Below are 22,338 nucleotides of genomic sequence, written 5' to 3'. Positions count from 1 at the left end.
TTTGAATCGAGTTGCCTGCGATAGCAGCCCACTACCGTGCTTCCTCGGAGGTTGTAGGGTTTATACGCAGAACACTTATACCATACTTAAAGTGAATGGGGGGAGGGGCTATGTTGGCTCCCATGTGGACGATTTACATACATGCCAACATTTCAGAACAGCAAAGTGGGAGATTTAAAAAAAAAATAAAAAAAATCGGGAGAATGGGGCCTTGAATCGGGTTTCTGTCATGTATGGACTTTGGAATTGTGCCGCTGCAGGATCGGACATTTGAAAGCAAATCCACGTGTTTTTTTTATCACCTTTCAGAAGCATGGAGCGCAATGGCAGGCAGAGAAAGAGGGGGGTGCAAGAGTTTGCACTGGCCTGGCAGGTTGCGGTCAGTGCATACACCCCCCTCCCTCCTCCGTCAGCCCGGGCTGAAACAGCTTCCGGGCACACACACAGCACCCACCCCCCCAGTACTTCACAGGTGTTTAAAAGACCATTCGGTTGTTAATGGGGCTTTGTTGGTTTTTCACCCCTTCTAGAGCCCCTGCATCGCCACTCTGACTATTGTCTGGGTTGCTCTATGGGAATAGCTCTGTGTAGGTGGCTCTGTGTGGGTGGCTCTGTGTTTGTCGGTGGCTTTGTGTGTGTGGCTCTGTGTGTGGGTGCAAATGCAATAGGTCTCGCATTTGAGATAGATTAAGCTATTGACATTGTAAATAACAATGGCGTTTCTTTAAATGTTTTAAAAATAAAAACATAAACAAAAATAATGTCATGAGCAGTGCCAATAGCTCTAACTTTAACACTGCCGAGACCATTGCATTGTAAATGCTTGTTTTTAATACCGTAAAAGTCCTCTCGTTGGATGGACTAGAAAAAAGGCAGAAAAGAGAGAAAAACAAAGTGGGTTTGGGCTGTGGGACTCCCCTCCCCCTCTGCCCCCCAGACATCACATTGTCCAAGGAAGGGTGGCTTGACCATAGCTGCTGAGCAGCCAATGATATTTATTTTAAAAACAGTACCCCCACTCTAATTGGTTAAAGACAGAGAATAAGAATTGCTGAAACGGACTGTAACAATTCTGATTGGTTGGAAGACAACCAGAGTGATGCGGAACTGACCCGCTTCTCTTTAAAGGGCTCACAGCAAGGCACCACTGTGGTTTTAAATGAGATGTACAGGTATGGATGTGAATCCTACATATGATCGATGCTGCATCGTTCCAGTTTAAGTGACTTCACCCATATATGTGCCTTAATGCATATAAATTTACTGCGAACATGCTAATGTTCATGTGTGCCTCAATGTGTGCTGGTACAGTTCATTACTCATTTGCTTTGTCGTTTTTAATGTTAATTTGAAGACCACTAACTCCTTCCTATTCTTGCACATTTACACACATTTTAAATGTACTGTGGCCATGTAACTACATCATACACTGTACATTTACTGGACTGTGATAGCAAAGCATATTATCATTCCCAAGTTGGCACCACTAAGCAAGGATTGTGTAAAAGTAGCAGAGTCAGCTCCAACTAGTGTTACTTATATGACTGCTGTTAGTGTTACATATATGACTGCTGTTAGTGTTACATGTATAACTGCTGTTAGTGGTACATGTATGACTGATGTTAGTGTTACATGCATGACTGCTGTTAGTGTTACATGTATGACTGATGTTAGTAGTTCATGTATGACTGCTGTTAGTGTTACATGCATGACTGCTGTTAGTGTTACATGCATGACTGTTGTTAGTGTTACCTGTATGACTGCTGCTAGTGGTACATGCATGACTGCTGTTAGTGGAACATATATGACTGCTGCTAGTGGTACATGCACGACTGCTGTTAGTGTTACATGTATGACTGCTGCTAGTGGTACATGCATAACTGCTGTTAGTGGAACATATATGACTGCTGTTAGTGGTACATGCACGACTGTGGTTAGTGTTACGTGCAAGACTGATGTTAGTGGCACATGTAGGACTGCTGTTAGTGGTACATGTATGACTGCTGCTAGTGGTACATATATGACTGCTGCTAGTGTTACATATATGACTGCTGTTAGTTTAACATGCACGACTGCTGTTAGTGGTACATGTATGACTGCTGTAAGTGGTACAGGTATGACTGCTGTTAGTGTTACATGCACGACTGCTGTTAGTGGTACATGTACGACTGCTGCTAGTGTTACATGTACAACTGCTGCTAGTGTTACATGTATGACTGCTGTTAGTGGTACATATATGACTGCTGCTAGTCTTACAGATATGACTGCAGCTAGTATTACATGTTTGACTGCTGTTAGTGTCACATGTATAGCTGCTGTTTGTGGTACATGCATGACTGCTGTTAGTGTTACATGTATGTGCGTGAAGGACTTCTCACGCTCTTTCCCTTCAGAAGATCCTGGCACCTGCTGATCACACACTAACTTTGAGTTTCTATTTTACCAAGTCTTCTCGCTCCTATTTATTTGTGTTGAGAGAAAATATATAAAAATGTTTGTACATTGTGTGAACTTTAGTATTAATTGATTCAGATAATCAACAGAGAAGCTCTGGTCCACGTTTGCCGTGCAGCTCACTGGCAATTGTGCATTAAACTCAAATTAGGCTTAGTAGGCTCTCCGGAGTGTTGTGTCTTTTTTACACACTTCTGGTTCATGAAAAAAGAACAATACTTTCTCGCCCGCCCCTAATACACAGCCAAGATGGAAGCAGGACACATAATTTTAAGCACAGCCAATGGAAGCAGGACACATACTTTTATGAGCAGCCAATATGGAAGAAGGACACATCCTTTTATGCCCACCCAAGATGGAAGTAGTACACATCATTTTATACCTAGCCAAGATGGAAGCAGGGCACATTATTTTATGAGCAGCCAAGATGGAAGCAGGACACATACTTTTATGAGCAGCCAAGATGGAAGTAGGACATTTCCTTTTATGAGCAGAAAAGATGGAAGCAGGACACATCCTTTTATGCCCAGCCAAGATGGAAGCAGGACACATGCTTTTAAGAGCAGCTAAGATGGAAGTAGGACACATCCTTTTATGCCCAGCCAAGATGGAAGTAGGACACCTACTGTTATACACAGCCAATGGAAGTAGGACACGTACTTTTATGAGCAGCCAAGATGGAAGTAGGACACATACTTTTATGCACAGTGAAGATGGAAGCAGGACACATGCTTTTAAGCACAGCCAATGGAAGCAGGACACATACTTTTATAAGCAGCCAAGATGGAAGTAGTACACATCCTTTTATGCCCAGCCAAGATGTAAGCAGGACACATCCTTTTATGCCTAGCCAAGATGGAAGTAGTACACATCATTTTATGTCTAGCCAAGATGGAAGCAGGGCACATTATTTTATGAGCAGCCAAGGTGGAAGCAGGACACATACTTTTATGAGCAGCCAAGATGGAAGTAGGACATATCCTTTTATGAGCAGAAAAGATGGAAGCAGGACACATCCTTTTATGCCCAGCCAAGATGGAAGCAGGACACATGCTTTTAAGAGCAGCTAAGATGGAAGTAGGACACATCCTTTTATGCCCAGCCAAGATGGAAGTAGGACACCTACTGTTATACACAGCCAATGGAAGTAGGACACGTACTTTTATGAGCAGCCAAGATGGAAGTAGGACACATACTTTTATGCACAGTGAAGATGGAAGCAGGACACATGCTTTTAAGCACAGCCAATGGAAGCAGGACACATACTTTTATAAGCAGCCAAGATGGAAGTAGTACACATCCTTTTATGCCCAGCCAAGATGTAAGCAGGACACATCCTTTTATGCCTAGCCAAGATGGAAGTAGGACACATTATTTTATGAGCAGCCAAGATGGAAGCAGGACACATACTTTTATGAGCAGCCAAGATGGAAGCAGGACACATACTTTTATGAGCAGCCAAGATGGAAGTAGGACATATCCTTTTATGAGCAGCCAAGATGGAAGCATCAGAGTTTTCTGAGCTCATGTTGGGGCAAGTTTGATTTCAAACCATGTTGACTCAAATCAATTTCTGTTTCTGTAATTGTGTCCAAGTAGTGGGAGCTTTGAGTGTTTTTAGACAGATCTGTGAAGAGAGAATTGTGTTTGGAGAGGCCCCAGTGGGCTTTGGATTAATATATACTCTTGGTCATTGGGTTATGAAGTGCTTACTGCTTTGACTGCTGTGTAGCAGCATCTGCTAGGGTCCTTTCTGCATTGTCAGTTCCAAGTAAACTTAGAGAACGATTTGAGACACCTTTTGATAAATAATATAGGTATTTATTCTAGTCCTTTTTTATTTATAAATGTGAGGTGGCATATCTCCGATTCATTGTTGTGTTGTCACCTTGTTCTTTTGTTTTCTAAGAAGGGAGGTGTGTGGTACCTTGTTGTCCTTTGTGAGTGATGTTGTGGTGTAACATGGTGTGGATGAGGGGATTCTGCAGCCTGGGAGATGGAAATGGCATGAACCTGCATTCTCCTGTACATGTTGAGTAGGCATAGAGATGCACTCGTACCATCTTCTTATGTGCTTGTGTCGTCCCTTGCAGAGGGTGGTCAGTTCTGAGTGCGAGTGCTGCTTGGTATGAGGCTTTGCATCAGAAACACATGTGCTACTCGAAATGCCCAAGTGGAAGGAGGACAAACTGTGTGTCCCAGAGTGCCACTGGACTCTCGCGAGACTTGCAATGGTGGTGGCCATCTTGAATAAATAGAGTATACGTTCCTGTGCTAGCCAATCATTATTCTTTGCTGCCGCAGCACAACTCTAGGTGCCAGTATATTGGCACTCATTGTGCTTCGTCTGGAGTTATCGGAGAAAGAATACAGTGAAGAATTCTGAGATAGCTCTAAAGGTCAAGGACTTAGGGCCGGATTCAGATCTTGGCAGATGGATTACTCCGTCACAACGGTGACAAATACTTCTTCTGTAAAAAATACACATCCCATTATATCCCACAGGATTTATATTTTGGCGGACGTGATATCTGTCCCCGTTGGGACATAGTAACCCATCCACCAAGATGTAAGTCAGGCCCTCAGACTTGGTTTCGCGCAAGCATCGGAGCCGTCCTTTCCAAGGACTATGAGCTTTATTGCACTCACTATCTTACAAGAGGAAGAAAAGGAGTTCCCAAGCCACACATGCTCTGTTTATAGTGCTTTTGAGGCAGGGGGCATTTGGGGGTAGAGACTGCTATGAGAGACCCAACTTCCGGCGGAGTGTAGTACTGGCGGTGAGTTGTAGCCTGTGACTGGGGCCATCTGTAGCTCGAACACAGAAGCTGCCGTTGTACCACAGGGAAAGAGCCTGGCTATATCATTAATATTATCATCGTTACTAATATTATTATTATTATGCTTCATTCTTAAGGATTGAGGGCATCAGGTGCAGTTTCATTTTGGGAACAATCAGGCTAAATTACCAATATCCCACCTCATTTTAGGAAGAGAGCACTGCCCAAGGCCAGACGAGAGACTTACTTGTACAGAGCGGACCTGTTGTGCGGCTGGATCATCTGCTCCGTGATGTATCCAGGATACAGCACGGGGATCCCAATCAAGCGCTGGACAATCAGCTGGGGCTGGAACAAGTACTGGCACTCGTCGTAAAGACCCTGAAGAAGGAGAGGAAAGGTTACAAGCGTGAGCCGAGGGTGAAACGTACTGGCACTCATCGTAAAGACCCTGAAGAAGGAGAGGAAAGGTTACAAGCGTGAGCCGAGGGAGAAACGTACTGGCACTCGTCGTAAAGACCCTGAAGAAGGAGAGGAAAGGTTACAAGCGTGAGTTGAGGGAGAAACATTTTGGCACTCATCGTAAAGACTCTATAGAAGGAGAGGAAAGGTTACAAGCGTGAGCCGAGGGAGAAACATATTGGCACTCATCGTAAAGACCCTAAAAAAGGAGACGAAAGGTTACAAGCGTGAGCAGAGGGAGAAATGTAATGGCAAACATGACAGAGACCCTGAGGATGGAAAGGAAAAGTCACAAGCATGGGAAGAAAGAGACAAGTATTGGCACTCTTGACAGAGACCTGAAGAAGGATAGGAAAGGTTACAAACGTGAGCAGAGGGATAAACGTATTGGCACACATGACAGTAATCTGAAGAATGAAAGGAAAAGTCACAATCATGAGCAGAGAGAGAGTAGTACTGGCTCTCTTCACAGAGACCCTGAAGAAGGAGATGAAAGGTTGCAGGCATGTACAGAGGGAGAAACGTATTACACTTAACACAGAAACCATAAAGGAGGAGAGGAAAAGTTGCAACCATTAGTCAGTGCTCCCGCGTAGTCGTAGGAAGTAGCACGCCATGTGGCCATATTGGTGTGTGAGGGGTATTTAAACAAACACTTTGTTCTTCCAACCATTGTAGGATACGCACACGACCAGTAAGTACATTTGTCCCGATCTTTGTTAAGGGGTGGATCTATATGTTTATGAACATTTCTAGAGGAGGACATATCCACCTCCAAGTGCCCTTTCTGGACACTACCTCTTCACTCCCTCTTTTGGTTTTTGTAAGTACTGACATTAGTCATAAAGACCCTGAAGAAGGAGAGGAAATATTACTGGCATGTACAGAGGGAGAAACGTATTGGTACTTATCAGAGAAACCATGAAGAAGGAGAGGAAAAGTTGCAACCATGAGCAGGAAGAGACAAGTATTGGCACTCATGACAGAAACCTGAAGAAGGAGATGAAATGTTACAAATGTGTGGGGAGGAAGAAACTTACTGGCACTCATTACAGAAACACTGAAGAAGGAGAGGAAAAGTCACAATCATGGGCAGAGAGAGACTAGTCTTGGCACTCATTACAGAAACACTGAAGAAGGAGAGGAAAAGTCACAAGCATGAGCATAGAGAGACTAGTACTGGCACTCATCACAGAAACACTGAAGAAGGAGAGGAAAAGTCACAAGCATGAGCAGAGAGAGACTAGTCCTGTCACTCATCACAGAAACACTGAAGAAGGAGAGGAACAGTCACAAGCATGAGCAGAGAGAGACTAGTCCTGGCACTCATTACAGAAACACTGAAGAAGGAGAGGAAAAGTCACAAGCATGAGCAGAGAGAGACTAGTCCTGGCACTCATTACAGAAACACTGAAGAAGGAGAGGAAAAGTCACAAGCATGAGCAGAGAGAGACTAGTCCTGGCACTCATTACAGAATCACTGAAGAAGGAGAGGAAAAGTCAAAAGCATGAGCAGAGAGAGACTAGTCCTGGCACTCATCACAGAAACACTGAAGAAGGAGAGGAAAAGTCACAAGCATGAGCAGAGAGAGACTAGTCCTGGCACTCATCACAGAAACACTGAAGAAGGAGAGGAAAAGTCACAAGCATGAGCAGGGGGAGACATGTACTGGCACTCATCACAGAAACCCTGAAGAAGGAGAGGAAAAGTCACAAGGAGACATGTACTGGCACTCATCACAGAAACACTGAAGAAGGAGAGGAACAGTCACAAGCATGAGCAGAAGGAGACATGTACTGGCACTCATCACAGAAACACTGAAGAAGGAGAGGAACAGTCACAAGCATGAGCAGAAGGAGACATGTACTGGCTCTCATTACAGATGAAATGTTACAAATGTGTGGGGAGGAAGAAACTTACTGGCACTCATTACAGAAACACTGAAGAAGGAGAGGAAAAGTCACAATCATGGGCAGAGAGAGACTAGTCTTGGCACTCATTACAGAAACACTGAAGAAGGAGAGGAAAAGTCACAAGCATGAGCAGAGAGAGACTAGTCCTGTCACTCATTACAGAAACACTGAAGAAGGAGAGGAAAAGTCACAAGCATGAGCAGAGAGAGACTAGTCTTGGCACTCATTACAGAAACACTGAAGAAGGAGAGGAAAAGTCACAATCATGAGCAGAGAGAGACTAGTACTGGCACTCATCACAGAAACACTGAAGAAGGAGAGGAACAGTCACAAGCATGAGCATAGAGAGACTAGTACTGGCACTCATCACAGAAACACTGAAGAAGGAGAGGAAAAGTCACAAGCATGAGCAGAGAGAGACTAGTCCTGTCACTCATCACAGAAACACTGAAGAAGGAGAGGAACAGTCACACGCATGAGCAGAGAGAGACTAGTCCTGTCACTCATCACAGAAACACTGAAGAAGGAGAGGAAAAGTCACAAGCATGAGCAGAGAGAGACTAGTCCTGTCACTCATCACAGAAACACTGAAGAAGGAGAGGAACAGTCACAAGCATGAGCAGAGAGAGACTAGTCCTGGCACTCATTACAGAAACACTGAAGAAGGAGAGGAAAAGTCACAAGCATGAGCAGAGAGAGACTAGTCTTGGCACTCATTACAGAAACACTGAAGAAGGAGAGGAAAAGTCACAATCATGAGCAGAGAGAGACTAGTACTGGCACTCATCACAGAAACACTGAAGAAGGAGAGGAACAGTCACAAGCATGAGCATAGAGAGACTAGTACTGGCACTCATCACAGAAACACTGAAGAAGGAGAGGAAAAGTCACAAGCATGAGCAGAGAGAGACTAGTCCTGTCACTCATCACAGAAACACTGAAGAAGGAGAGGAACAGTCACAAGCATGAGCAGAGAGAGACTAGTCCTGGCACTCATTACAGAAACACTGAAGAAGGAGAGGAAAAGTCACAAGCATGAGCAGAGAGAGACTAGTCCTGGCACTCATTACAGAAACACTGAAGAAGGAGAGGAAAAGTCACAAGCATGAGCAGAGAGAGACTAGTCCTGGCACTCATTACAGAATCACTGAAGAAGGAGAGGAAAAGTCAAAAGCATGAGCAGAGAGAGACTAGTCCTGGCACTCATCACAGAAACACTGAAGAAGGAGAGGAAAAGTCACAAGCATGAGCAGAGAGAGACTAGTCCTGGCACTCATCACAGAAACACTGAAGAAGGAGAGGAAAAGTCACAAGCATGAGCAGGGGGAGACATGTACTGGCACTCATCACAGAAACCCTGAAGAAGGAGAGGAAAAGTCACAAGGAGACATGTACTGGCACTCATCACAGAAACACTGAAGAAGGAGAGGAACAGTCACAAGCATGAGCAGAAGGAGACATGTACTGGCACTCATCACAGAAACACTGAAGAAGGAGAGGAACAGTCACAAGCATGAGCAGAAGGAGACATGTACTGGCTCTCATTACAGAAACACTGAAGAAGGAGAGGAAACATCACAAGCATGAGCAGAGGGAGAAATGTACTGGCACTCATCACAGAAACCTGAAGAAGGAGAAGAAATGTTATAATTGTGTGGGGAGGAAGAAACTTACTGGCACTCATTACAGAAACTCTGAAGAAGGAGAGGAACAGTCACAATCATGAGCAGAGAGAGACTAGTACTGGCACTCATCACAGAAACACTGAAGAAGGAGAGGAACAGTCACAAGCATGAGCAGAGAGAGACTAGTCCTGTCACTCATCACAGAAACAATGAAGAAGGAGAGGAACAGTCACAAGCATGAGCAGAGAGAGACTGGTCCTGTCACTCATCACAGAAACACTGAAGGAGAGGAACAGTCACAAGCATGAGCAGAGGGAGGCTAGTCCTGTCACTCATCACAGAAACACTGAAGGAGAGGAACAGTCACAAGCATGAGCAGAGGGAGAAATGTACTGGCACTCATCACAGAAACACTGAAGGAGAGGAACAGTCACAAGCATGAGCAGAGAGAGACTAGTCCTGGCACTCATTACAGAAACACTGAAGAAGGAGAGGAAAAGTCACAAGCATGAGCAGGGGGAGAAATGTACTGGCACTCATCACAGAAACACTGAAGGAGAGGAACAGTCACAAGCATGAGCAGAGAGAGACTAGTCCTGGCACTCATTACAGAAACCCTGAAGAAGGAGAGGAACAGTCACGAGCATGAGCAGAGAGAGGCTAGTCCTGTCACTCATCACAGAAACACTGAAGGAGAGGAACAGTCACAAGCATGAGCAGAGAGAGACTAGTCCTGGCACTCATCACAGAAACACTGAAGAAGGAGAGGAAAAGTCACAAGCATGAGCAGAGAGAGACTAGTCCTGTCACTCATCACAGAAACACTGAAGAAGGAGAGGAAAAGTCACAAGCATGAGCAGAGAGAGACTAGTCCTGTCACTCATCACAGAAACACTGAAGAAGGAGAGGAACAGTCACAAGCATGAGCAGAGAGAGACTAGTACTGGCACTCATCACAGAAACACTGAAGAAGGAGTGGAAAAGTCACAATCATGAGCAGAGAGAGACTAGTCCTGGCACTCATCACAGAAACACTGAAGAAGGAGAGGAAAAGTCACAAGCATGAGCAGAGGGAGAAATGTACTGGCACTCATCACAGAAACCTGAAGAAGGAGAAGAAATGTTATAATTGTGTGGGGAGGAAGAAACTTACTGGCACTCATTACAGAAACCCTGAAGAAGGAGAGGAACAGTCACAATCATGAGCAGAGAGAGACTAGTCCTGGAACTCATCACAGAAACACTGAAGAAGGAGTGGAAAAGTCACAATCATGAGCAGAGAGAGACTAGTCCTGGCACTCATCACAGAAACACTGAAGAAGGAGAGGAAAAGTCACAAGCATGAGCAGAGGGAGAAATGTACTGGCACTCATCACAGAAACCTGAAGAAGGAGAAGAAATGTTATAATTGTGTGGGGAGGAAGAAACTTACTGGCACTCATTACAGAAACCCTGAAGAAGGAGAGGAACAGTCACAAGCATGAGCAGAGAGAGGCTAGTCCTGTCACTCATCACAGAAACACTGAAGAAGGAGAGGAAAAGTCACAAGCATGAGCAGAGAGAGACTAGTCCTGTCACTCATCACAGAAACACTGAAGAAGGAGAGGAACAGTCACAAGCATGAGCAGAGAGAGACTAGTCCTGTCACTCATCACAGAAACACTGAAGGAGAGGAACAGTCACACGCATGAGCAGAGAGAGGCTAGTCCTGTCACTCATCACAGAAACACTGAAGGAGAGGAACAGTCACAAGCATGAGCAGAGAGAGACTAGTCCTGGCACTCATTACAGAAACACTGAAGAAGGAGAGGAAAAGTCACAAGCATGAGCAGGGGGAGAAATGTACTGGCACTCATCACAGAAACACTGAAGGAGAGGAACAGTCACAAGCATGAGCAGAGAGAGACTAGTCCTGGCACTCATTACAGAAACCCTGAAGAAGGAGAGGAACAGTCACAAGCATGAGCAGAGAGAGGCTAGTCCTGTCACTCATCACAGAAACACTGAAGGAGAGGAACAGTCACAAGCATGAGCAGAGAGAGACTAGTCCTGGCACTCATCACAGAAACACTGAAGAAGGAGAGGAAAAGTCACAAGCATGAGCAGAGAGAGACTAGTCCTGTCACTCATCACAGAAACACTGAAGAAGGAGAGGAAAAGTCACAAGCATGAGCAGAGAGAGACTAGTCCTGTCACTCATCACAGAAACACTGAAGAAGGAGAGGAACAGTCACAAGCATGAGCAGAGAGAGACTAGTACTGGCACTCATCACAGAAACACTGAAGAAGGAGTGGAAAAGGCCCAATCATGAGCAGAGAGAGACTAGTCCTGGCACTCATCACAGAAACACTGAAGAAGGAGAGGAAAAGTCACAAGCATGAGCAGAGGGAGAAATGTACTGGCACTCATCACAGAAACCTGAAGAAGGAGAAGAAATGTTATAATTGTGTGGGGAGGAAGAAACTTACTGGCACTCATTACAGAAACCCTGAAGAAGGAGAGGAACAGTCACAATCATGAGCAGAGAGAGACTAGTCCTGGCACTCATCACAGAAACACTGAAGAAGGAGTGGAAAAGTCACAATCATGAGCAGAGAGAGACTAGTCCTGGCACTCATCACAGAAACACTGAAGAAGGAGAGGAAAAGTCACAAGCATGAGCAGAGGGAGAAATGTACTGGCACTCATCACAGAAACCTGAAGAAGGAGAAGAAATGTTATAATTGTGTGGGGAGGAAGAAACTTACTGGCACTCATTACAGAAACCCTGAAGAAGGAGAGGAACAGTCACAAGCATGAGCAGAGAGAGGCTAGTCCTGTCACTCATCACAGAAACACTGAAGAAGGAGAGGAAAAGTCACAAGCATGAGCAGAGGGAGAAATGTACTGGCACTCATCACAGAAACCTGAAGAAGGAGAGGAACAGTCACAAGCATGAGCACAGAGAGACTAGTCCTGTCACTCATCACAGAAACACTGAAGAAGGAGAGGAACAGTCACAAGCATGAGCAGAGAGAGACTAGTACTGGCACTCATCACAGAAACACTGAAGAAGGAGAGGAAAAGTCACAAGCATGAGCAGAGAGAGACTAGTACTGGCACTCATCACAGAAACCCTGAAGAAGGAGAGGAAAAGTCACAAGGAGACATGTACTAGCACTCATCACAGAAACACTGAAGAAGGAGAGGAACAGTCACAAGCATGAGCAGAGAGAGACTAGTCCTGGCACTCATCACAGAAACACTGAAGAAGGAGAGGAAAAGTCACAATCATGAGCAGAGAGAGACTAGTCCTGTCACTCATCACAGAAACACTGAAGAAGGAGAGGAACAGTCACAAGCATGAGCAGAGAGAGACTAGTCCTGGCACTCATCACAGAAACACTGAAGAAGGAGAGGAAAAGTCACAAGCATGAGCAGAGAGAGACTAGTACTGGCACTCATCACAGAAACACTGAAGAAGGAGAGGAAAAGTCACAATCATGAGCAGAGAGAGACTAGTCCTGTCACTCATCACAGAAACACTGAAGAAGGAGAGGAAAAGTCACAAGCATGAGCAGAGAGAGACTAGTCCTGGCACTCATCACAGAAACACTGAAGAAGGAGGGGAAAAGTCACAATCATGAGCAGAGAGAGGCTAGTCCTGGCACTCATCACAGAAACACTGAAGAAGGAGAGGAAAAGTCACAAGCATGAGCAGAGAGAGACTAGTACTGGCACTCATCACAGAAACACTGAAGAAGGAGAGGAAAAGTCACAATCATGAGCAGAGAGAGACTAGTCCTGTCACTCATCACAGAAACACTGAAGAAGGAGAGGAACAGTCACAAGCATGAGCAGAGAGACTAGTCCTGGCACTCATCACAGAAACACTGAAGAAGGAGAGGAAAAGTCACAAGCATGAGCAGAGGGAGAAATGTACTGGCACTCATCACAGAAACCTGAAGAAGGAGAAGAAATGTTATATTTGTGTGGGGAGGAAGAAACTTACTGGCACTCATTACAGAAACCCTGAAGAAGGAGAGGAAAAGTCACAAGCATGAGCAGGGGGAGACATGTACTGGCACTCATCACAGAAATAATGCCACACACATAATCGCAGGGTGGGCCAAGACCCCGAGCGGTCATGCGCCCTTTTATTTATACCAGTGGGCGTGCCCGCCCTCTGGGTGCATGCGAACAGCTACACTGTATAGTGCGGGCCGGGTGGCTCCGTCACTACATTAGTCACTGTCCATCTACCGCACCCTAGGGCAGGCCATCTTTGCCTCCTATCGCTGCCTTTGGCGAGACAAGTGTACATAGGAAGTAACTTGATTTTTGAATTTGAATGAAATATTATTATAGCTCTCACGCTCTCCTAATGCCTTTACTCTCTTTAAGCTTTCATTTAGTTGACACAAACTTGCTCAGCTCCAGTTAAGGCCGCGTCTGCTACACAAAATCAGTGACAGAGACCCTCTTCCCCACCAAGGCGTGCCACTCACTGATGTGGACAGACACAAACACCCAACCTCCACCACTAGACAGGGTGCAGTGGGAAAGGTTTAGCCATGGCATGAGGAGACGGTGTGTAATCCCAGCTTTACCACTTTGACAGAATATGCCGGGTGTGAGCTGTCTTTAAAGTCAGGGCAACGCTGTGGGGTTTCTGTGGTTAGAATGGCCCCCGAGTCACACCTTCAGAAACACTCACATTCCAGTTGTTGTGTAATGAGCAAGATGGAAACTATGGAACCAGAAGGTGTTGTTTTTAATAATTCTGGCCTCCTCTTGTGACACATTGTGTGGTCTTGGGTCATCAGTTTTTGAACATATGTCTTTGCTCCTTTTTAACAGAGGTAGGAAGAGCTTAAATCAGACTAAACACGGGTGGCAAGTAGGCGATAAGAAAACAGGACTGTCACCCAACGATCATTTGATTCCACTCATGGAGGAGAACACCTCCTCTCACAGTCCACTCACTAAAATGTGCCACAGTGGGAGAGATGCTAACCCGAAACAAGCTGCCCGGCACTGTGGCGGTGGCACTAGCGCCTCATCAAAGTGTGTGATGATGGCCCAATCACGCCCTTCTATGTCTTTGTCCCTTTCATTGTAATTATGTGATAAGGGCAGGTGAGCCCTGACAGCTCGGGCCACAGGCCTGGCTCTGGTTCAGGTCAAAGGTCTCTTAGATCCTCGAGCCGAAAAAGAGCCAAGTGTTCATGTGGCTGCTGTCCTGTCTGCCGCCCACGCTGCAACTTCACGCACCAGGAATTAAGAACCAGGCATTAACTATTGATGTAAAATGAGAGAGGGCAAGAGATCCCCATCCAGCGGCTAACCTGCAGAATGTGAACCCAGAACACCTGGGATCAGTCCCTGAATCCCCACTTCACCAAACTGTGTGATCTTGGGCAAGTGTTCTCTTTCACTTTGCCTCCTTCTTCTTCACTGTCACATGTGGGAGCGCCTTGAAGTACATCAGTTTGGGACAGCGCTGTACCAAACCCCCTGTGGTTTATTTATAGACCATGAAGCTGGTCCATCTCTGATACCAACCTAGAGCAGACAGAAGGTGCACACGACAGCTGCCCCTGCCTTCACGACTTCAACTGCTCAATTCTGAATCCTTCACACCACCTCACAAGGTTTGCATCACATGTGTAGCACCTTGAATCTCCAGTGTCACGCATGTGCTGCTGCACAAAGTGTTACTTTTCACTTAAAATGAAGAATACAGATGACTGTTCCCCTCATATTAATTGCAATGTTGTTTTCTCTAGCTCCTCTTGTGTTTTTTTACTTCTGTTATCCATTTTTTTTCCTTTTTCATTTAATTTCCTTTTTATTCCGCATTTTCATTTGGTGCATTTAACCACTTTAGTCGTATTTTACTTTATCCATTAATATTATGTTTGTAACACGTAGCTTGCTTTGTGTTTTGAAACTGCGGCAGGCTGCTGAAAGCCCTTTGCAGAATGGGAGGGGCAGCCTACGACCATGAGACCCGGAGGAAGGCAATATTCAACCAAGACACTGGTCCCTTCGCCTCTCCTACCGCGGGAGCTGGAACACGACCAACAACGGATGGCTTGTCATAGACACATGAATCCGTTGTCTGTTTATCGTAGAGAATTGTTGTTGTATTTTTATCAGGATCTACACAAAGACTATATAGACACATAGACAAAAGATGCTCCAAGAAATGGTGCAGTGACGTGGAATAAGTGAAATAAAGTGTGCACGTGCTATATACAAGACATATATACAAAGCTACAGGCTGATAGGGTCGTACATTTCAAAGACACAACTACAAGTCAGAGTATGATGTGAAAAATCCTACTTAAAACCAGTCCCTGGCATATTGGTCAACGTTTCGACCCTAACAAACATTATTTGAAAGAGGGCGCTCGTCAGTACCAAACGAAGGCACCACCCATCTCAAGCGAAACACCCAGATGCGCGAATGACTCCACATCTGTCACTTCCAGGATACCCCACCTCTGTCCCACCTCTGTCACTTCCAGGATACCCCACCTCTGTCACTTTCAGGATACCCCACCTCTGTCATCTCCAGGATACCCCACCTCTGTCACTTCCATGATACCCCACCTCTGTCACTTCCAGTATACCCCACCTCTGTCACCTCCAGGATACCCCACCTCAGTCATCTACAGGATACCCCACCTCTGTCACTTCCAGGATACCCCACCTCTGTCACTTCCAGGATATTCCACCGCTGTCGCTTCCAGGATACCCCACCTTTGTCACGTTCAGGATACCCCACCTCTGTCACCTCCAGGATACCCCACCTCTGTCTGTTCCCGGATACCCCACCTCTGTCACTTCCAGGATACCCCACCTCTGTCACTTTCAGGATACTCCACCTCTGTCACTTCCAGTATACCCTACCTCTGTCACTTCCAGGATACCGCACATCTGTCACTTCCAGGATACCCCACCTCTGTCACCTACAGAATACCCCACCTCTGTGACTTCCAGGATACCCCACCTCTGTGACTACCAGGATACCCCACCTCTGTGACTACCAGGATACCCCACCTCTGTGACTTCCAGGATACCCCACCTCTGTCACTTCCAGTATACCCCACCTCTGTCACTTCCAGGATACTCCACCTCTGTTACTTCCAGGATACCCCACCTCTGTCACTTTCAGGATACCCCACCTCTGTCACTTCCAGGATACCCCACCTCTGTGACCTACAGGATACCCCACCTCTGTCACTTCCAGGATACCCCACCTCTGTCACTTCCAGAATACTCCACCTCTGTTACTTCCAGGATACCCCACCTCTGTCACTTTCAGGATACCCCACCTCTGTCACTTCCAGGATACCCCACCTCTGTCACTTTCAGGATACTCCACCTCTGTCACTTCCAGTATACCCTACCTCTGTCACTTCCAGGATACCGCACCTCTGTCACTTCCAGGATACCCCACCTCTGTCACCTACAGAATACCCCACCTCTGTGACTTCCAGGATACCCCACCTCTGTGACTACCAGGATACCCCACCTCTGTGACTTCCAGGATACCCCACCTCTGTCACTTCCAGTATACCCCACCTCTGTCACTTCCAGGATACTCCACCTCTGTTACTTCCAGGATACCCCACCTCTGTCACTTTCAGGATACCCCACCTCTGTCACTTCCAGGATACCCCACCTCTGTGACCTACAGGATACCCCACCTCTGTCACTTCCAGGATACCCCACCTCTGTCACTTCCAGAATACTCCACCTCTGTTACTTCCAGGATACCCCCACCTCTGTCACTTTCAGGATACCCCACCTCTGTCACTTCCAGGATTCCCCACCTCTGTGATCTACAGGATACCCCACCTCTGTCACTTCCAGGATACCCCACCTCTGTCACCTACAGGATATGCCACCTCTGTCCCACCCCTGTCACTTCCAGGATACTCCACCTCTGTTACTTCCAGGATACCCCACCTCTGTCACTTCCAGGATACCCCACCTCTGTCCCACCTCTGTCACTTCCAGGATACCCCACCTCTGTCACTTTCAGGATACCCCACCTCTGTCACTTCCAGGATACCCCACCTCTGTCATCTACAGGATACCCCACCTCTGTCACTTCCATGATACCCCACCTCTGTCACTTCCAGTATACTTCACCTCTGTCACTTCCAGGATACCCCACCTCTGTCACTTCCAGGATATTCCACCTCTGTCGCTTCCAGGATACCCCACCTTTGTCAAGTTCAGGATACCCCACCTCTGTCACCTCCAGGATACCCCACCTCTGTCTGTTCCAGGATACCCCACCTCTGTCACTTCCAGGATACCCCACCTCTGTCACTTTCAGGATACTCCACCTCTGTCACTTCCAGTATACCCTACCTCTGTCACTTCCAGGATACCCCACGTCTGTCACTTCCAGGATACCCCACCTCTGTCCCATCCAGGACCTCTGTCACTTCCAGGATACCCCACCTCTGTCACCTACAGGATACCCCACCTCTGTGACTTCCAGGATACCCCGCCTCTGTGACTACCAGGATACCCCACCTCTGTGACTTCCAGGATACCCCACCTCTGTCACTTCCAGGATACTCCACGTCTGTCACTTCCAGGATACCCCACCTATGTCACTTTCAGGATACACCAATCTCTGTCACTTCTAGGATACCCCACCTCTGTGACCTACAGGATACCCCACCTCTGTCCTACCTCTGTCACTTCCAGGATACCCCACCTCTGTGACCTACAGGAAACCCCACCTCTGTCACTTCCAGGATACCCCACCTCTGTCACCTACAGGATACCCCACCTCTGTCCCACCTCTGTCACTACCAGGATACCCCACCTCTGTCACTTCCAGTATACCCCACCTCTGTCACCTACAGGATACCCCACCTCTGTCACTTCCAGGATACCCCACCTCTGTCACTTCCAGGATACTTCACCTCTGTCACTTTCAGGATACCCCACCTATGTCACTTTCAGGATACCCCATCTCTGTCACTTCCAGGATACCCCACCTCTGTCACTTCCAGGATACCCCACCTCTGTCACCTACAGGATACCCCACCTCTGTCCCACCTCTGTCACTTCCAGGATACCCCACCTCTGTTACCTCCAGGATACCCCACCTCTGTCTGTTCCAGGATACCCCACCTCTGTCACTTCCAGGATACCCCACCTCTGTCACTTTCAGGATACTCCACCTCTGTCACTTCCAGTATACCCTACCTCTGTCACTTCCAGGATACCCCACGTCTGTCACTTCCAGGATACCCCACCTCTGTCACTTCCAGGACCTCTGTCACTTCCAGGATACCCCACCTCTGTCACCTACAGGATACCCCACCTCTGTGACTTCCAGGATACCCCGCCTCTGTGACTACCAGGATACCCCACCTCTGTGACTTCCAGGATACCCCACCTCTGTCACTTCCAGGATACTCCACGTCTGTCACTTCCAGGATACCCCACCTATGTCACTTTCAGGATACACCCATCTCTGTCACTTCCAGGATACCCCACCTCTGTGACCTACAGGATACCCCACCTCTGTCACTTCCAGGATACCCCACCTCTGTCACCTACAGGATACCCCACCTCTGTCCCACCTCTGTCACTACCAGGATACCCCACCTCTGTCACTTCCAGTATACCCCACCTCTGTCACCTACAGGATACCCCACCTCTGTCACTTCCAGGATACCCCACCTCTGTCACTTCCAGGATACTTCACTTCTGTCACTTTCAGGATACCCCACCTATGTCACTTTCAGGATACCCCATCTCTGTCACTTCCAGGATACCCCACCTCTGTCACTTCCAGGATACCCCGTCTCTGTCACCTACAGAATACCCCACCTCTGTCCCACCTCTGTCACTTCCAGGATACCCCACCTCTGTCACTTCCAGTATACCCCACCTCTGTCATTTCCAGGATACTCCACCTCTGTTACTTCCAGGACACCCCACCTCTGTCACTTTCAGGATACCCCACCGCTGTCACTTCTAGGATACCCCACCTCTGTCATCTACAGGATACCCCACCTCTGTCACTTCCAGGATACTCCACCTCTGTCACTTTCAGGATACCCCACCTCTGTTCCACCTCTGTCACTTCCAGGATACCCCATCTCTGTCACTTCCAGGATACCCCACCTCTGTCACTTCCAGGACCTCTGTCACTTCCAGGATACCCCACCTCTGTCACCTACAGGATACCCCACCTCTGTCACTTCCAGGATACCCTGCCTCTGTCACGTCCAAGATACCCCGCCTTTGTCACATCCAGGATACCCCACCTCTGTCACTTCCAGGATACTCCACCTCTGTCACTTCCAGGATACCCCACCTATGTCACTTTCAGGATACCCCACCTCTGTCACTTCCAGGATTCCCCGCCTCTGTCACTTCCAGGATACCCCACCTCTGTCACTTCCAGGATACCCCACCTCTGTCACATACAGGATACCCCACCTCTGTCACTTCCAGGATACTTCACCTCTGTCACTTTCAGGATACCCCACCTATGTCACTTTCAGGATACCCCATCTCTGTCACTTCCAGGATACCCCACCTCTGTCACTTCCAGGATACCCCACCTCTGTCACCTACAGGATACCCCACCTCTGTCACTTCCAGGATACCCCACCTCTGTTACCTCCAGGATACCCCACCTCTGTCTGTTCCAGGATACCCCACCTCTGTCACTTCCAGGATACCCCACCTCTGTCACTTTCAGGATACTCCACCTCTGTCACTTCCAGTATACCCTACCTCTGTCACTTCCAGGATACCCCACGTCTGTCACTTCCAGGATACCCCGCCGCTGTGACTACCAGGATACCCCACCTCTGTGACTTCCAGGATACCCCACCTCTGTCACTTCCAGGATACTCCACGTCTGTCACTTCCAGGATACCCCACCTATGTCACTTTCAGGATACACCCATCTCTGTCACTTCCAGGATACCCCACCTCTGTGACCTACAGGATACCCCACCTCTGTCACTTCCAGGATACCCCACCTCTGTCACCTACAGGATACCCCACCTCTGTCCCACCTCTGTCACTACCAGGATACCCCACCTCTGTCACTTCCAGTATACCCCACCTCTGTCACCTACAATATACCCCACCTCTGTCACTTCCAGGATACCCCACCTCTGTCACTTCCAGGATACTTCACCTCTGTCACTTTCAGGATACCCCACCTATGTCACTTTCAGGATACCCCATCTCTGTCACTTCCAGGATACCCCCCCTCTGTCACTTCCAGGATACCCCATCTCTGTCACCTACAGGATACCCCACCTCTGTCCCACCTCTGTCACTTCCAGGATACCCCACCTCTGTCACTTCCAGTATACCCCACCTCTGTCATTTCCAGGATACTCCACCTCTGTTACTTCCAGGACACCCCACCTCTGTCACTTCCAGGATACCCCACCTCTGTCACCTACAGGATACCCCACCTCTGTCCCACCTCTGTCACTACCAGGATACCCCACCTCTGTCACTTCCAGTATACCCCACCTCTGTCACCTACAGGATACCCCACCTCTGTCACCTACAGGATACCCCACCTCTGTCCCACCTCTGTCACTTCCAGGATACCCCACCTCTGTTACCTCCAGGATACCCCACCTCTGTCTGTTCCAGGATTCCCCACCTCTGTCACTTCCAGGATACCCCACCTCTGTCACTTTCAGGATACTCCACCTCTGTCACTTCCAGTATACCCTACCTCTGTCACTTCCAGGATACCCCACGTCTGTCACTTCCAGGATACCCCACCTCTGTCACTTCCAGGACCTCTGTCACTTCCATGATACCCCACCTCTGTCACCTACAGGATACCCCACCTCTGTGACTTCCAGGATACCCCGCCTCTGTGACTACCAGGATACCCCACCTCTGTGACTTCCAGGATACCCCACCTCTGTCACTTCCAGGATACTCCACGTCTGTCACTTCCAGGATACCCCACCTATGTCACTTTCAGGATACACCCATCTCTGTCACTTCCAGGATACCCCACCTCTGTGACCTACAGGATACCCCACCTCTGTCACTTCCAGGATACCCCACCTCTGTCACCTACAGGATACCCCACCTCTGTCCCACCTCTGTCACTACCAGGATACCCCACCTCTGTCACTTCCAGTATCCCACCTCTGTCACCTACAGGATACCCCACCTCTGTCACTTCCAGGATACCCCACCTCTGTCACTTCCAGGATACTTCACCTCTGTCACTTTCAGGATACCCCACCTATGTCACTTTCAGGATACCCCATCTCTGTCACTTCCAGGATACCCCACCTCTGTCACTTCCAGGATACCCCGTCTCTGTCACCTACAGGATACCCCACCTCTGTCCCACCTCTGTCACTTCCAGGATACCCCACCTCTGTCACTTCCAGTATACCCCACCTCTGTCATTTCCAGGATACTCCACCTCTGTTACTTCCAGGACACCCCACCTCTGTCACTTTCAGGATACCCCACCGCTGTCACTTCTAGGATACCCCACCTCTGTCATCTACAGGATACCCCACCTTTGTCACTTCCAGGATACTCCACCTCTGTCACTTCCAGGATACCCCACCTCTGTTCCACCTCTGTCACTTCCAGGATACCCCATCTCTGTCACTTCCAGGATACCCCACCTCTGTCACTTCCAGGACCTCTGTCACTTCCAGGATACCCCACCTCTGTCACCTACAGGATACCCCACCTCTGTCACTTCCAGGATACCCCGCCTCTGTCACGTCCAGGATACCCCGCCTTTGTCACATCCAGGATACCCCACCTCTGTCACTTCCAGGATACTCCACCTCTGTCACTTCCAGGATACCCCACCTATATCACTTTCAGGATACCCCACCTCTGTCACTTCCAGGATTCCCCACCTCTGTCACTTCCAGGATACCCCACCTCTGTCACTTCCAGGATACCCCACCTCTGTCACATACAGGATACCCCACCTCTGTCCCTTCCAGGATACCCCACCTCTGTCACTTCCAGGATACCCCACCTCTGTCAATTCCAGGATACCCCAACTCTGTCACTTCCAGGATACCCCAACTCTGTCACTTCAGTATACCCC

General features: G+C 47.9%; 1 protein-coding gene across 1 annotated transcript in view; it reads right to left on the bottom strand.

Moving 5' to 3' along the window:
- The window catches only part of TMEM8B (transmembrane protein 8B), a 707,705-nt gene that overhangs the window by 192,686 nt on the left and 492,681 nt on the right, over positions 1–22,338 (bottom strand). The window contains exon 4 of the mRNA XM_085640668.1: positions 5,482–5,615. Coding sequence (XP_085496794.1) covers positions 5,482–5,615 — 134 coding nt within the window. The remainder of the gene's footprint in view (positions 1–5,481; positions 5,616–22,338) is intronic.

This window comes from Triturus cristatus, chromosome 2_1 (assembly GCF_964204655.1).
Source record: "Triturus cristatus chromosome 2_1, aTriCri1.1, whole genome shotgun sequence".
Taxonomy (NCBI): Eukaryota; Metazoa; Chordata; class Amphibia; order Caudata; family Salamandridae; genus Triturus; species Triturus cristatus.
This window is presented reverse-complemented; position numbering and strand designations above follow the sequence as displayed.